This window comes from Anoplopoma fimbria, chromosome 5 (genome assembly GCF_027596085.1).
Source record: "Anoplopoma fimbria isolate UVic2021 breed Golden Eagle Sablefish chromosome 5, Afim_UVic_2022, whole genome shotgun sequence".
NCBI classification, from domain to species: Eukaryota; Metazoa; Chordata; class Actinopteri; order Perciformes; family Anoplopomatidae; genus Anoplopoma; species Anoplopoma fimbria.
Genome location: NC_072453.1, coordinates 3,718,448 through 3,736,751, shown reverse-complemented (window position 1 = coordinate 3,736,751; position 18,304 = coordinate 3,718,448). Strand labels below are relative to the sequence as shown.

Here is an 18,304-nt window from a genome sequence, read left to right as displayed (position 1 = left end):
TTATTAACTGATTATTTTTCTTCTTCCTGGATCTGTATCATAATACATGTAATATTACCTGCAATCCTAATAATTCCTCTTTTAAATGTTCATTTTTTGTTTTAGATTTTTTTGCTTTTGTGGTCATTAATATGTCATCTGATCTAAACTGCTTGTTTTGGGAACAGCGTCCCATTTATCAGTCGGTATTGTTTAACTGCAAAATACAGTTATCAATGCTTTAGACATTTAGACAACCTGTCAGCTTCATAGTAGCTTTGTCCTAATCTACAGTTAATTTGTGTTACTATGTTTTGGCACAAATGTAAAAACTCACTGCAATAATGTGACATACAGTAAAGCAGGCCTGCTTCATCCACCTCTATTGCACATCAGAGAACTGCACAACTCTGCTAATATAAATCTCTCTATGCATCATGTTTTATCTTAGTAAAATCATTAACATGAAACAATATATTCTGTAAAATTCTGACAGCAATTATAACAAATACTCTTGACTTAAAATGACTTAGTTCATACAGCCCTTATTCAAACAAAAATATATAGGAAATTACATTAAACATATTTACACGATTTTCACAAATAAAATAGAACACATGATTTTCCCACTGGTTTGCACTACATAAAACCTAAAAAATATTTTTGTTCAAAAAGATTGACTCATAATGTACACAAGATGTGAAACATTAATAAGAAATAGTAGAAACGAACAGAGGGGCACCATTGTTTTAGGTGGGGTAAATGCATGATTTCATAACAGGAAAGACATTGGAAGCACTTGTTCACGGCAAAGAACTGAACTTCTATTGCTCATAATAAACAGATTTTATGTCTCTAAACCAGCAGAGCTCAGCATTTTTAACTCACAACATCAAGCTTTGCAAATAAATTATTCCTGCCCAGGATCCTTTGCTGCACTGGTAATGAGAAAATGACTTTTGCCTCAATCTTTGGGGAACAGAAGAAGGAGAAGAGATGCGCTCGGTGAAAGGGAGTGTTTGTTTTGTTGACCAAAGCATCAGTCACAGTGCTCTTAATGTGATTTGTTAACGCTCCACTAAGTAGAACACTGTGCGGAGAGTTATAATCTAAGAAACAAAGAAGGAGACGGTATCTTTGTTTGTATACGTTAGTGAATGAGAGGAATGTACTCAAAAAATCACCTGTCAAGATTTGTCTGTGAGACACTTGGTGGTACTGTGTGTGTGGGTCGATGGTCATGAGGGCATATATGGAGTTTAAACTGATCTTATTCTATTGTCAAAACTTGTATTTTCAGAGATATCTGGATAGTTTTGCGGGTGACACTTAATGGCATTGTTCAAATATACATTTCAAAATACTTGGTGACAACTTTCCAAACGGAATGCACTTTATAGTAGATGCTTTTACCTTCATCAGTTTATTACAGCTGACAGTGTTAATACCATGCTTTACTCATGGAACTGCACAGGAGGGGAAGATGGGAGTTTAATGTATACATGTGTTGCAGCCAGGACCACTAAAAGAATAAATATTTTTAGTATAGCTTTACTTTCATCATGTTAATCTGATTGAAGTGTTTTAGTCTGTTATATATAATCCAATATACAAGTTTAGAGATACATTTCTCCTGGGCAGAATTGGAACTTCTTTTACGTTTAAAAAAAAAAAGTGGCTATAATCTATAATTTTCTAATAACAGTGCATCAAAATATTATATTAATCTGAAAAGGGTCACTTGAAGTGATGAACCCTATCGAGAACTGCCACCCAACTTAGCAGTTCCCCTTTACTTAATATGAAACATTTAAACATCTATTAGCCCACAGTTTCGGTTTTCCAACCCACAACTTTCCTGTTTAGATTCACTCTCACCAATTTAATAGCATGGTTTTAATCTTTATTTTTTATTTTTAATCTCTAAAAACCCACTGTACACAACCTAAAACAAAAGCAATTAGACATAGTTAGCGGCCCGCTAGTGAACATTGTGGTGAGGTTGCAGATTGCAACCAATTGAATATCCTCTTACCCCTCCCTTTCCAAGCGAGTAAAGGAAACTATAGTGGCCTACATGTGCATTTGCGCCACCAAAATTCAAGCTGCCACTTCAACATAGAAATGCAAAAGGCTCTCTCTAGAGCCAATGTTTGTTTTGTCTGTTCAGGGCTACCGTAGAAACATGGCAGTGAAACATGGCAGACTCTGTGACTTTCTCCCTACGTAGATATGAAGGGCCCATTCTTAGTTTCAGGTGATTATACACTAATGAAAACATATTTATGAATATTTAATACCTTCCAATAGATCCCACTAAATCTGTCAAACTGGTCCCTTAAAAAGCTGTTTGCAAAACTCAATTGATCCTGCATCTGGGAAGATATTAAGATGATTGCTTTCAGATGTTGTACTTTAATATACAGCATGATATAAAAGGATTCGATGAAGGCTAACAGGATTGCGAAGTCTAAGGTAGCACTTATGTATTTTTGTGTGTGTATGTGTGTGTGTCAAAGCTGGTACCAGATTGATTGATTCGGCTAAATATGGTGAATTTTAATGATGTCAGTGTTTTATGATGTTTATATGAGTGTAGTTTAGAGGCAAAGAGGGGTTTGGTCATTTAGAAGCGCTGTGTTGTATTGTGTGATGCGTCCATTTCTTTTTTGGAAAGCACTTCACACATCATAAATACCTTTCTGCTCTTACAGTACCAAAATGATCACAGACCCAATGGAAGCTTTTCTGGACACGCGTGCAATCATTGTTAACAGTCCACTTCATTGTGCGTTTCCTGAGGGCGTTACAGCCGTAAACTTTCACCAACAAGTCCGGTGAACGCGTTGCATTAACTGTTGCGTGTTCATGGCAGCTGCTGTGGACACTGTCCTTTGCTGTACAGGCTTCAGAGACAAGATGAGAAACATCTAACGCTCCAGGCCTGGAAGTGCCTCAGTGAATCCCCCTGCAATGTTGCCCGCGGTTGGAAATCGCACACAGGCATCCCCACACGTCCACACACTCCGAGTTATGACCCAGACAGCTTAGTAGTGAGAGACCCAGATCCACAGTGACTTCTTCCCTTTTTCCATCCCCCGAGGAAACAAAGCACACGGCCATTTTCATTTGTTTTTCTATTTTTCTCATCTCTCTCCTCCCTTTCTCTTATTTTCTAAAGAGTCCCAGCCTCTGGCTCTCACACTGTCCCTCTCTCTCCTCCTCTCCCTCTCTCTTGTCGGGATGGAGGCTGATGGGAGCTGACATGATGGTGGCATTGTCCTCACCGTCAAGTTAATGTGACCCCGGGGATGCTGTCCCTGTATGCTTGGCCTGATGGTACGGAATGTAAAGCGCTTCACCGTGGAGAGAGGGTGGGAGAGGCCGAGAGGGGCAAGAAAGAAACGAGGAGAAAACAGCTGTGCATGGAGGTAGACCAAGAGATGCAAAATAGTAGAGGTCTTTTTACAAGAACAGGAGGAAACTTATCATAGAACGGCACAAAAAGGCATCGATGGGGCCTAGAAATGACCTGAACTGAGTTATTTTGAGATGAGTAATGATTACACTGGACCTAAATGGTATGTGATGTATAGATTGCAGTGAGAAATGTCCAACGTGTCTAAAATAAAGACATCATACTTAGCGAAATGTAAAATCATCAGTTTCTTTGCTCCAACTGGTGTTTCACTTAAAATCTTTATGCTCCATTCATGCTTAAAATAAGATAAAGATAAAGATTTTTTTTATCTGCCTCATACCAAAAACTGACCATAACAAGATCATCTTACAATTTTCCAAAAAGGAAAAAAAAAAATTGGCTTTGTGCAAAACCACCCTACTAACTGGAGTTATGAAGGACTCCCAAACTTCTCATACACAGAATTTTAGGGAAAACATTCTAATCTCATGTTTGTGCCAAAAAGCAAATGGTAAGAAAATTATTATTCCAGTATTTATAATAGGGATATATCAAATCTTTCATTTAATGTTTCTGACTAACTTCAGCTCTAATTAGCTTGCTAATGTACAGGTCCCTGTTGTTATGTGCAGTGGTGATTATGTGGCTATAAGGAACAGTTCAACAAGATTGACACCACGTTTAAATGTGAGGGCTTTGAAGTAATTTTACAGTCGTGGCCAAACAGTGCATTTGCAATTTCCAGGTCCATCATGTGATGCCATAGGGCCCCAAAAAGACTTTTCCCCAAAGACTTACATTGGGAGAGAGACATCTGAGTTTTTTGAGGTAAATCAACTTCCCAGTACCAACACTTGATTAGCCCTTATTTAGATCATTAGGGTGCCAATCCAGTCTTATTTTCCCTCCTTCGTTCATGTGAATGAGCCTGAGAACCGCTGGGGGCTGGGTTGCGGAGTGGGTAGTAGCGCAGTAGTAGCAATGCTATGGCTCCACGGATGCGGAAGATCACTGGAAGATCCGGGTAACTTTAATCTAAATTTTTATACTCTGAAGGCGAACTTCATTTTTTGCTGTGTGCCACCTCCAACGCTGTTTCCATGCAAGAGAGCCTATAAGCGTATTTCCCAAAATGTTGAACTATTCCTTTAAGGGGGAGGGAGTAGTGGGTGGGTTTAGAAGTACGCTACATGCTGTGTCTTGCAGTTCCTATTGGAAAAAGATTTTCAGTGTCAAGTTTAAGTGAACGGTTCCTGAGGTGTGACTCATGTAGGTGAACCACAGAAATTAGTCTTAAAGGTTATTCACCACATTTACATTAAATACAAAAAAACTTGACCATGAGCCAGGTTGTTATTCTGCTGCAACATGTACTGATGACCTACTGTACCAAAATTCAACTGGACTAACCTGGCTAACACAAACTCATTCTGCATTTCCACCAAATCTGACAGGAAGCCAACAAGTAAAACCTCTTCACAGACATACTCAAGCTTCCTCTAAATACTGCTACATGGACGAGTTGTTCTGTTCTCTTATGTCTATTACTATAAGGCCTGTACAACCACAATGAAACCACAAAAAAATGTTGCTATTGAGAATTTGTTTGTGAAGGCTGTGTGACTTATAGGAGCCCGAGAGTGGTGAATTTCCTTCACGGCATAGTCTTTATGCTTTTTATGATCAATGCAAAAGACCCTTGCTGGAGTCCAATTATAATCTTTACCTAATCTGTAAAGAGTGGTGGTTCTGCTACGCTGCTTTCCCCCTGAATATCACTGTTTCCGCTTATGAAACAATCCTTTTCATCTTGTAAATCTGAATATGTGTCCCGGTTTAATATTCCTCACCTGTTGGGCCAACTGTCCCGAACTCTGGCATTAGGCTAACACCAGAGTTCTATGTTAGTATGTTTAACATTACAGCGGGCCGCTCTCTGACGCCTTGACGCTCAGACAGTCACCTCAGTTGAACTGTGGGTGGAATAGCTCTTCTGCCTGTTGTGTTGGTGGTGGTAGGAGGGCTGGGATGAGTGTTGCCCCTGTACCTGCTGCCCCTGCACTGCCCCCCCTCCAGCTCCTCCATACATCCCTCCGTAGGGCTGGCTAAAGAGGTCCGGTATGTTCTCTATGCTCTGCTGCCTCCGGGTCGAGTAGCCATGTCTCCGTGTGGAGCTGTGCATGGTGGAGGTGCAGTGCCCCGGGACGGAGGCCTGCCTGTGGACGTGGCGTCCAGCAGGCTCCCATGCTTTGAAGGCCGAGCTGGAGAGCAGCGGGTGTGTGGTTGTTTTGGGCAGGCGCGATTGCTCCAGGTGGCTGGAGGGGATTGAGATGGAGAGGGGGGCGTGGAGGTCGTGGTGTGCTGACGCGGGGTGGTGGATGTATGATTTCTCTTTGGGCTGTACAGGCATGGGCTGGAAGGCCGGAGGAGCCACAGCCTGGTACTGGGAGAAGTCCATGAGCGGGAAGCTCTTGTAGTAGCTACGAGACGCACTGTGCGCTGTAACGAAGAAAAGGTGGGTGAGAAAAAGTAACATCTATATTCATCAATTAGTAATAGTTTCATTTCTGTTCATTACAACTTGGTTCTTTTCATAGTTTTGGACATAATTTCTATCTAAGGTAATTTCGGAAAATAAAACATGAGCCTGTTTCCAAATTAGCTTGACTCATTTGGAAGAAATAAATGAATGCGGGTGGTAAAATAATCACTCAAACATCCTCAATAGTTTACAGACCGACTTCTTGGTTTGACCCACCGTACTTACTGTAGTTGTGTGCACATAGTTTTACTGTGCAATGACACATTTTAGCTATGTAGGTCGTATTTTAGATATTCTGGCAAAAACTGTTTTACCTCGCCTTTCTTGCTCTGTCATAGTTCATTGTAACAATGTTCCCACATATCCGCAGTTAGTGATAATAGTGCATCATAACTGATAGAAAATGATAACCAAAGATACAAAATTAAAGTTGGGGGCACCTTGTTAACTCAGTCCTTAGTTAACAGCCCGGGTTTGAATGCGACCCACAGCCCTTTGCTGCATGTCGTCCCCTCTATCTACCCCTCTTATCTGTCCTGTCTATGTAATAAAGGCAAACATCCTTATTATCTATTTGTAACCTTTAACAATTAGGCCAGTACAGCAAACACATGCTATATTTGGTCTCCTTAAACTTGTTTATACCTCAGTCATTTTCAATTTGTCACTGTGCAATGCAGTCTTGAGTCACATGCAGAAGTAGCCTTAAACAAACTGTCAATGTCTGAACACAGAGTGTGTCATTGTAGAAACACTTACGACTGAATCACACAAGTAATCCATGATGCATTTATGTTTGGACCTTTAGGCTCCAACTTGTCAGCTATGTCACATTCTTTTGCTCCTCAAAGTATTTTAGAAACGTTTAAAGGGACACCATTGAATTTTTTGAAAGAAGAATAATAACACATTCTTCAACTTACAAATAAAAACTTACATTCGTAAACAGTAAAACCTGCTCTCAACTTGATACATTCAGGGGTTTTGCCGCTTAAGCCTCACTTGGTCTGGTATGACCAGTAGCTTATGGTGGCTAATGTTAGCTAACGTTAGCTAACTTTAGTGAGTTACTGCTGGTTAAATTACATTGCTGAGCAGGTTTGCTGACTTTACTAACACTAATACAGTTCTCATTTGAATAATAAAAGGTAGGATGAAACAATATGATACTAAACAAAGCGAGTTAATTGATAAAATAATAATAATAAAACTATAAAGTCAGTGCCTAGCAGGAAGGGTCAGTGTGAGCTCTCAGATCCGCAAAGAAGAGGTTACTATTTCTTCCTTTACTTATTTGCCGTCCAGAAAGAGCAAAATTCTGAAAATAAGACTTTAAATGAGTTGAAAGATCACACAAACGGAGAATCAGAGGACAGCAAAGGGCGGTCAGGATGAGAGGGAGGGTTTGAAGAAGATCAAAGCGGAAAGCTGGCGATTTAAGTATTTCCAATTGGCGTATGCCCTCAAGGTGAATTCTCGCAGTATTCCTCTCTTGCTGGAATACGAGAGGGCTAAGGGCAGGGAGAGCGATGAGGGGGGAGAAACTGATGAGTAAGACGGAGATGATGGAGGTAAAGGTATGTGTGTCAGGATGTAGGGGCATTGCAATGAAGGTTTATAAATACACTCGCCTTCAGTCCGGTGTGTGCACATGTATGCATGTGTGTGTCATGGGCCTAGCATGAATGTCACAGAGAATTATTTAAATAAACTTAAAACTGAGGTCATCGCCGCTAGCTTCCTTGCTACATGAACAGTAACCTTGAACCTGTGTGTTTTTATCATTTGTCCGAAAGCCGGAGTCCTCTAACAACAGCTGTTTGTTTTCATCTTTTTTCAAATGCTACTAATTTTGTACCCAGTTAATTTGATTTGAAAATAGTTATAAAAAATATCCAAAACTTTGAGAAGGCAATGTTAATATGAAGTTGTATTATATCTGAATGTCCTTTCCAGACTATTTCGTAAAGATGTACGTCTAAAGCACACTTCCTACATTAATCTGACAGTCTGGAGAGTCATGTCTTTTTTTATAATTAGATTTTTTTTTAACCAATTAATCTACCGAAATGTTACACAAAGTTCCTTTAACTAATGTTAAGCTAATGCATGACTCGAGATGATTTAATGCACAAATTAGTGCAGGATGTACAACTATGACCTTATGTGGTGGGTTCACACTTAATAGATTTTTAATTAAAGAATATTAATTCACAGTTACTTTATACATTAACTTACATGCAACCAAATAAGCTGGACTCCAAGGTTCACTCCAGATATTTTTAAAATATATTTTTTAACAGTATGCCAATTTTTTTCTCTTAAGATGGCAAAGTCATGACCCGCACTACTCTGCCTTTGCTTGCATTTGTTTCCTTTGTTGGTTGGGTTGGTACGATTCAGGCAAACTATGAGGAGCAAACAAATAAAATGAAGAAAAAAAAATACAAACAAAACATGTTTCTTCCCCTAGGCTGTAAATGTTGAATAAATACCAATGAGTCATGCAGCAACATGTGAAAGTTTGCATCTAACAACCAGTTTGATTAAAAAAAAAAGAAAAAAGCTTCACATTTCTATTCAAACTGTTCTGCTTTCAGAGGGGCCTGGATTCATGATGCATCCTGCAGTAATTCATGCCTTAAATCATCATGAGTCATGCATTAGGTAAGCATTACTTAAGTAAGTGATTCTTACCCTTTTTATAAAGTGTTTTCCCAAAAAGTAATGCAATGGACACTCAAGTTTTCACACCATTGTAGGAATTCTTGAGGAAACTACATTATACATTGCACACATTTTACTCCTCAAAATGTCCCTTAAAATTGTGGAAAGTACATTAATTAAAGTATAGTAAATATAGTGTAGAAATATTGAGCCATTTCAGTTTTCCATTCCCAAAACACTCATCAAATCAGCCAACATTAGAACAAATCCACCAATGATAACTTATTCTAGATGTGTTAGTGTGCAAGGGGGATACCTAAACATTTCTTATAAATATGAAATTCATGTAAAATGGTGAGTACCTAACATAACTGTTAGAAATAAAGACGAACTGTAAAAAAGACCTTAGGGGGTAAAAAAAGTATTTTTCTCCAAGTAAAGTTATTTTTATTTTTTTGGTGTCATTAAAATCACTAGTCACATAGTTTTCATCTTGTTTTCCCAAGTTGTTTCTTTCAACTCAAGAGCTCCAGTGCTGCTCCCAGAGGTAAAATATTCTCACACAGTGATCTTACCTTAAATAAGATCACAGGGATGTTGATAATTAAAACAAAGACTCCAGACAGTCCCCTAGGCTTGTTTTTAGGCTATCATTCATCAATATATCACGCGGTCACATTTAGAGACGGTTACTAAAAGCTTACCCATCACACCATAGACCGGAACAGCTTGGGCTTTAAGATCAGCTCTCTGTTTCCCCAGACACAAACAGACTCTTGTCAGTAGACACCTCCTGCACTGTACTCTAAAGGTTACTGTGCCAGTTGGAGTCAGCATCATCTTTGTGTGTGTGTTTGTGTGTCTGACTTACCCACTGCTTTGAGGGAGGTATATTTGTTGAGTCCCACCGTGCTGTGGTTGCTGTGTGGGTGTGGAAGCCCTTGTCCAAACGGCCCGTATGCTGAGTTATTCAGATGGTACTGTTCTGGTGAGAGACAAGCAGACAGAGAGGCAGAGTCAGTTTGTGGAGATTACAGTAGTCCAGAGTGTGTCCTGTCTCATATGTACAATTTATGTTATTTCCATCATAACCACAACCTTCCTTAGTGTTATAAAGATGACGTAACCATACTCTAGTTGCCTTATGCAGATAATGAAGACTTTTAAAAATTCTGGCATTGGTTGACTAGTTTTATTTGTCCCTCCAGGATGATTTTTGGATTATAATACAGAACATTGATTTGTTATTTTGCTGTCAAGAGAGTGCAGATGTGTGAGTATGTTAGCAGTAAGCTGGTTGTTAGCTTTCTTTGCAGTGTGTTCACGTGCAACCTTTGTATTATAACACTGGTTGTACTGGGAATCTATCAGGTGGGAATGTAGACTGTGGAAGCGTCACATAAATGCTGGATTAACACGAGTTATGTCCCTCCAGGCTGGTGAATTTGGGTGAGACAGCAGCCTCAACCCTGGCGGCATGCCAGTCCCATGCTAAATGAAGTGAGGTTAATGAACAATGGAACAAACTAGCTGAGAGAGTGGAGCGCCGGCTATTAACATTAATGAAGTCCATTGATGCAGCCGGCACACTTGATCTCAGCCTAAGGGATGGATGAGCACACATGTAGCACTCACAAATGTCCGATGAAACACACACACACACACACACACACACACACACACACACACACACACACACACACACACACACACACACACACACACACACACACACACACACACACACACACACACACACACACGCACAAGGACCACATGCTTTATAAGGTCATTTGGATGAGAGCAACAAAATCAGTGATAGGTAGCATTATTGTTTTAACATCTTCAACCTATAGAACTAGTGTTTTTGTGTGTCAGTGCATCTTTGTGTGTGAAACAGACAGTAATACGTATTGATAGCTAGCCAATTTGCCATGCACAAGTCATGTCTATTTGCATAAGTATGTGTGTATGTGTAGGGCTGGGAGAACCAGAAGATTTCATCACATCTATGACTGTCAGTGCTAAGACACACAGACAATGTGAGAGAGTCATGTGTGATTTAGACATTGCAGAGAGAGAGGGAGAGAGACAGAGAGAAATGTGGAGGATGGCATAAATTAGAAAATTATGCTGAAGGCAGAGGGGTGGAGAAATGTCAAGAGTTAGTCTTTACAGTAACAACATTTGCACTTATAACTCTGAGCTTCTACCTTGTTTGCCACGCACGCACACACGCACACACACGAACACACACACACTATTATCAATGTACTGTGTGCTGTAGTTTAAGCTGATTAGCTAGGAGGATGTTTCACATCTTGTTTCGTGTGTGTGTGTGTGTGTGTGTGTGTGTGTGTGTGTGTGTGTGTGTGTGTGTGTGTAAATACTTGTTAAATGTAAAAACTCCACATTACTCTGATCACTGGTGGAAAAAGAACTGGTTGTACTGTGGAGATTTGATTTTTTTTTTTAGATTGCTGGCAAACTACAGAATGATCCTTTATTGATATAATATCAATATGCCAAATATTTCTTGGCTAGCATGTAACATGTAGCTGTATTCAGGCTCCCGCAGGAGATTTTAAAACATTTTTTGTGTTGAGCTTTGGAGGAAATTGGATATTCGCTCTGATTTTCTCCCAAAATCAACTAACTTTATACTATTTTTAGCCACTAACTCAATGACTTCACCTTACAGGAATTTCCTCATGCCCATCTGCACATACACTCAACCAAGCAGAAATACAAACAAGACCAAATAATGAGTCTGTCTGCTTGGCCAAACTCTTTTAGGGTACAAGGTCTCAGTGATTGTGTAATGGAGTTAGTGTGTGTGTGTGTGTGTGTGTGTGTGTGTGTGTGTGTGTGTGTGTGTGTGTGTGTGTGTGTGCGTGTGTGTGTGTGTGTGTGTGTGTGTGTGTGTGTGTGTGTGTGTGTGTGTGTGTGTGTGTGTGCAAGCAAGCCAATACATAAAACAGGAATTAGGAAAGGTTCTGGTTCAGGGTTGTGGATGTTAAAACTCCAGCATGGTTGCACATATTAATTTCTCCATTAAGCACCACCAAGTGAACGTCTGGCATCAGGATCTTTTAAGCACGGAACAAGAGGGCAGGAACGCTGCTTAATAAGTTATGTAATATCTCCTCAGTGGAAATTGGAGGCAGCGGTCGATTAAGGTGTACAACGGCTAAGATCAGGCTTCCTTTGTATCATCTGTGTTTGACGGGCTGACAGATCTGAGGGATGAAGAGAACGACTTGGCCCACAGCGGAGATGGTCGCATGTGTGTGTAAGCGTGTGTGTTACCCTGGCATATTACAGGTATTTTATTTAAGTAAAAGTAACAATACCACAGTTTTAAAATACCCTGTTACAAGTAAAAGAATCGAAATCCTACTTGAGTAAAACAGCTAAATGTACTTACAGTATCAAAAGTAAAAGTACTCACTTTGCAAACGGTCCGTCTCACAGTGTTAAATTATAAAGCCTTCAATGTCCTGGAAGATTATTTTAAACTTTATCTTATGCACACAATATAATAATTTCTACACACAAGTTATTACTGTAATTACATTTTCATTTCACCAATTGTTTCTCACATTAAATCCCAGCAAAGCTTAATAGAACTCCAACCTGAGCAGGTCCAATCAACTGTGAGGGAAAGTCAGGCCTTTAATTTATAACAACACATCATGCTTAATAAGATGATCAAACATTTGATGTAAAATCAAAAGAACCTAGTAAATAAAGCTTTCAAGTAATTGTTGTGGACTAAAAAGTACAATATTTCCCTTCTAAATGGAAATAGTGTACAGTAAAGTACCTGAGAATTGTACTTAGTAAATTGATTTAGTTACTGCATATCAGTTTTAGAAAGGGGTATGTATATGGAGAGAATGAGAATATCCACCTAATCAAAAGTATGATACTTGATTTAAATATATACAATCTTTGTAATATTACTTGTGTTAAAACTTCTGATGTAAAAGTAATAGTCTCTCTCTTGATGATGACTTTGAGTAACTATGACACAGACACAATGGAAGAAATTAAAATGGCATTTGATACCAGTTTTCATATGAATACGTCCAATCAGCTTATCTCTCTGCATCTCAGCGATGCTCTCTTAAGTTGGCCACCATTTCATTAAAAGAGGTAGAAATAGATAAGGAAAGAAAAAAAAGAAAAGAATGCAATGCGGACATCAAACATTATCTGATTATCAGTTTTTTTGGATGAAAAGAAGGATATATTTTTCTCTCATCATGTGAATTGCTAGGTTATCAATAAAATAACAGTATTAATTAACACTGTGCTGGATATTTAGTGTCCAGTTTGTCTGAAAGTAGTTAACTGAGTTTTAGCAGAAGCACTAATGATGGTGAAACATTTAGATTCAGATTCATATTCAGGTCAGCAACTTAAGAAGAGTTTAAGTTTTTAGGAGTAGTTAAATTAGTTTTTGATGTAATGGGATCCCTTTCTCTCTCGCTCACACGTGAACACACACACACACACACACACACACACACACACACACACACACACACACACACACACACACACACACACACACACACACACACACACACACACACACACACACACACACACACCTATATCATCAGCCTGCCGTTGGCACTGAGCTTCTATTGGGAGTGCTCATGACCGTGAAACACAAAGAAAGCCAGTGAGGTCAACATGTTTTTCTGAACACAGTGCGTATTTTGTGTATGAATGTGCATCTCTGAGCGTGCATTTGTGTGTGAAATGATACATAAAAGCAGTCTTAAGTGCCGTGGGGAAAGTGACAAAGGAGAGAGTGCATTGCGTGGCTTCTGTCATCACCAAGATGAAATATGAATGTCCCTGTGTGTCGCTAGGAGAGAGAGCGATGGTACGAATAAGCAGACTAAAGTGCAGAGAATAAAGCTAGAAAGCAAGAATGCGTATGCACGTCTGTCATCAGTGAGATCGTTTATAAAAGTCTGTGTGCATCAACATTTCCTGCAGCAGAGTCAGAGCAGACGAACACAATCCTCTCCCACCCCTACGCACTTAATAATCCTCGCTCTGTGCCATCTGATCTGCTGAGTTGGTGGTACACATGCCTTTTGTCAGAATATTCAACACAAAGATTCAAACGGAGATAATTAATTTACAAGAATAAGTAGCTTGCCTCTCATGACCCCAGGCAAGATTTGAGAGTGCAGGAAAAACATTTTGGAGGAGAGTAACGCTCAAAAAGCAACTCTTCTGACAGCTGAGTATAAGAAAAAAAAAAGGTGAAATTTGTGTTACGAAGAGTGATTTGTTACTGGCTACTTCTGCAGTCGTCTTTAATAAATAGGTCATTGCTTTTTGCTTCAAGCTTTCTCTCTTCAATGAGTCATGTTTGTTGGAGATTTAAGGCCAAATATTTGCCTCCAGTCCTCAGTTAACATTAATTGCTAATGGTTCATGTAAAAAGAAAAAAATAGAAGCTCTGATTTCTCACTTATTGGAATTTCTACCGGTTAGAGTCACAGTGAAATGAATTTTAGAGCGTCTTTTGGATTGTGATGTATGCTTTTCTAAGTTTCTATGTGGGCGTGGTTTATTTACCAGAGGAATTTAAAACAAATCCCTAAGATTTGATTGAATCACTAAAATGTGGGCGTGGCTTAAATATTGTCTTAAAGAGATATTACAACCTTTTACAAGGTGAAAAAGAAAATAATTTTGACGTAAACATACTTAAAAAAATTGACACACATTTAGCATCTAACAAGATAAAAATGAATCATCAACACAGGCCACAAGATAGAAAAGTTATTTTTTATTTCACTGTGTCTTTACAGTTAGCCCACGTAACTTTCTCTCACTGTTACCACTGTGACTACTTCAGGATAATAGTAAATGCTAATGCTAAAGCATCTTTTAAAGATAAAGTACAGAAGAGTTACAAAGTAAGTTAACTGACTCAGAATTGTAATTGTTACATAACTATCTAAGGTTTGCTAACGTTAGCTTTAGCTTACATTAGCCACGGCAAGCTATTGGTCATACCAGACCAAGTGAAGGCTGTAGCAACAAAACCCAAATGAATTGTGTTGAATTAAACAACAGTGTTGTTTATCGCTTCTGAGTATAACTTTTCATCTAAGGAAAACTTTGTCATTTCTTTTTATCAAATGTTAAATAGTCTGGTTTCAAAGAGAATGTCAGCCACAGAGAGATTGACAGCAGGCCTTTTAACACTTGCCTCCAACCATTTCAAATGTGTTTAATTACTGTGTGTGAAGAGCAATCCTTTTTCCAAAGGCCTCTGTCTGCCATCTTGTCTACTATGGAAAAACCAATACTGTTCATCTGTTTTCTGCCCAGGCAATCTATTTAGTGTTCCACTTTATCATGTGGCTCAATTAGGGAACATTTGGCATAACATTTTGTAATTGCATACTCATCATACATCGTGCACCACCTTAAATTAACAGCCTCGGTATCGAAGACCAATGAAGCTAAAAGATTCCTGCAACTCTTGTACCGGTGGGAGGTGGTTCATGATGTGATGCACTGACCTTCAAATGTCAACCTATGACCAAAAACAACACAACTTGTAGACAGCTTTCCGGAGACGTGTTATACAATAGAGTCTTCAAACAAGAAGACTTAAGATATTGAACATGACTTATTTCCTTCCAAACAATACCTGTCATAGTGAGTTCAAATGTTAAATGAGGATGAAGATTTGTGTTTGTTTTATTGGCACAAAGCAGCCCACTTGAAATTTTGTTTTTGCTATCCGTTTTTATGGATCGCAAACAGCCAGTGGACATTTCCCCACTATCGGAAGAAGAGGCTTTAATGGGCATGGATGTGGGAATCATTAGCATCAATAGGTATCATCCCTGATTTCTCTGCCAGGTCCCCTGCCTGTTTTCTACACTGTCATTTCACATTAAGAAGTGGACTCGCTCGTGTCCAATGCCAAGATTTATTTATCAATTGTCAATTTCTGGCACATGTTGGCTTCATTGCCAGACTCCACCATGTGATTGAAAAACATACCGTAGTTTTAGGACGTCTGGCCCCCCCATGGGCTGCTGGATGATCATGTCAATCCCTTACCGTCGGTGGTTCTCAGCGATGGAAGGTTTAAAACTTCGCAGTACACTGTTGACAACTAAATATCACTTAAACCTTTCTTAGTGCAGCAACAGGAGGAACAGCTGGAGTAAGCTCAGGAAAAAAAGGGGGAAAAGGGGGATGAAGAAAACATTGTAGCGTGTAGGAGTCACTGAAAAGCCAACATGTAGTAATTATTTGGAAAGAGACAGAGAAAACCAGATAAAGTAGAGGATAGTTGGCTTTGACACAGTAATAATAACAGTAATTTGATTCTATTTTTTTCAGTAATTTCGATTTGTAAAGAATTACAATTTTGAAAATCAGTAATTAGTTTGAAGGAGTGTTGTTATCCGTCTGGTCCAGAGGACAGACTTGTCCTATATGTTAGGTTGACAGGGGTTAGAGATGTGGGGAGGCTGCTAGCATCTAACAAATGAGGAGAAATATACTTCCTGGTAACTCCAAAGTTGTTGGCCGGTATATACGCAGAAAGGTTTGTAGTGGGGGAATAGTGTTTCCCTTCTTTTAAAAGCAGTCGTTGGCAATGAAAATATATATATAAAAAAAGAAAATGATACGGCATAAAATAATGTTAAAATATAGGGATTAAATAGAAAATACGTGAAATTTGAAGTCAATTATTATATATATTTGATGACAGTATTTCAAACGGATAAACTGAATGTGAAGAGGCATGTAGTTAATGTGTATGCATAATGAGAAGTAATACACACACATACATTCTTCTAAGAGTAATGTATAATGAGTCAAGTAACGTGCCCAACTTCCCAGGTTTACAGATGGTACCTGCATAAATCCTACCAAACCAAATTTTACAAACGTTACATTACATTACAGTCATTTAGCAGACGCTTTTATCCAAAGCGACTTACAATAAGTGTATTCAACATAGATATTCAAGAGAACTACTAGTCACCAGAAGTCATAAGTGCATCTAATTTCTTAAACAAGCATCTAAGAGCATAAACCAGAGCAAAAGTACAGTGCAGAAACAAACTAATACGAATGTTCTCTGGATAGCCAGAGTACATGCTATGTGTGTACATGGATTTTATTTTGACTAGTCAGTCATGCCGCCATGACACAAGATTCTGTAGATTTTTCTTTTTAACCAAGGATAATGAGCGGGTATCTCATTACACTGACAAATAGCCAGTAGAGATCATGCTAGCTACTGAGATCATCCATGTCCATTAATATTTATGATTTGATAACTGCAGGGCCATGAAGTTCTGTAGTATCTGAGGATTACAGACCAGTCACCTTCCTCCCTTTTTTTCTATTCACTTCATCACAACTTGATAGATTTCTTGTGCATGCACTTTGCTGCTTCTTACTCTCCAGACTTTCTGGCCACAGAAACTCAGTTAAATAAAACAATAAAGCTTCTGCTTGTGTGGCACATTTACCTAAAAAACATCTGTTGTCGACCTCTTCTTTTTTTTTAAAGTTAGTTTCAGCTCATGATTCTGCTGCCCTTTTGAATATGATCAATTACACACTCACTTGAAAGCGTCCACCACATGCAGTATGTCATATCATGTCATTAGTAATGTGTGTAATTCTGCATAGCATAAGATGAGAGATGCACCCGCCACGGGGGGCTCACATATCAAACACTCCACCCCTCTCCTTTACCTCCGACCCTCACACACATGCGCACTCAGATGTTCACATGCAAGCACACAAAAAACTCATACTAATCCATACACACATGGACAGCCAGTTGCTCTTTTGATAGACCAAATTAAACAACAGTCCAAACATTGTAAAATAGAATGACCCTGTCATACTAAAGAGTGGCGGGTACCTGGTCAAAGTGTTGCACGCAGGCTGCTGTACTGCATGTATAGAGAATGTGCGGAAAATGGCGCATGCTGCCTGTAGGGGTGCAGCCTGCTTATATTAACATACTAATTAATCAGTGTATTTGTGTTGCACGTGCAACAAGCATGTGTTCTACTTACACATCAAGATGCTCTATTGTTCAGTCTCTCACTCAGTCTCTCAACTCAGCTCTACCTAAATAAGTCTCACCAGCCAGTTCCAACAATGTGTAACAGACATAGCATTTAAAAACACTTTGTGCATTGTCCTGTGTTGGATCTGAGTGTAGTCCTGTGCGTTTGATGTTGAACAGATGTCCATACAAAGGCCAGCAGGACTGAAAAACCAGACTAACCTAAAATGAAAGGGAAGTCTCCCACTGTTGTCCACAGCTGCTACAAAAAATATTTAGCAGAAAATAAACTGATTTACTTCAATGGTGTAGGAGTATAGCTGCATAATAGATGATTGGCAATTTCCTGTTTCTGGAAGCTGTGTGTTTTTTCCGATTTTAATGTTATTGCTTAGAGTCAGAAAATGTAGTCTGAGGCTGTGTCCGAAGTCACATACTAATATACTATTCATACTAAGTATGGCGTAAAATTGAGTATGTGCGTTCATAAAAAATTGAGTATGTGCGTTCACACTCCATGTGTGTGTACTTTATAGGACTATGCGAGAAATGTGCGCATGTATACTACATAAGCAAGGATTTCTGAATATGAGAAGTGAGC

At 39.1% G+C, this 18,304-nt stretch overlaps 1 protein-coding gene across 1 annotated transcript in view; it reads right to left on the bottom strand.

Moving 5' to 3' along the window:
• Window positions 1-5,351: 5,351 nt before the first annotated feature.
• Window positions 5,352-18,304, bottom strand: part of shisa8b (shisa family member 8b) — a 26,247-nt gene continuing 13,294 nt past the window's right edge. Inside the window, 2 exon segments of the mRNA XM_054599561.1 lie at window positions 5,352-5,899; window positions 9,481-9,594. Of these exon segments, the coding sequence (XP_054455536.1) occupies window positions 5,352-5,899; window positions 9,481-9,594 (662 nt within the window).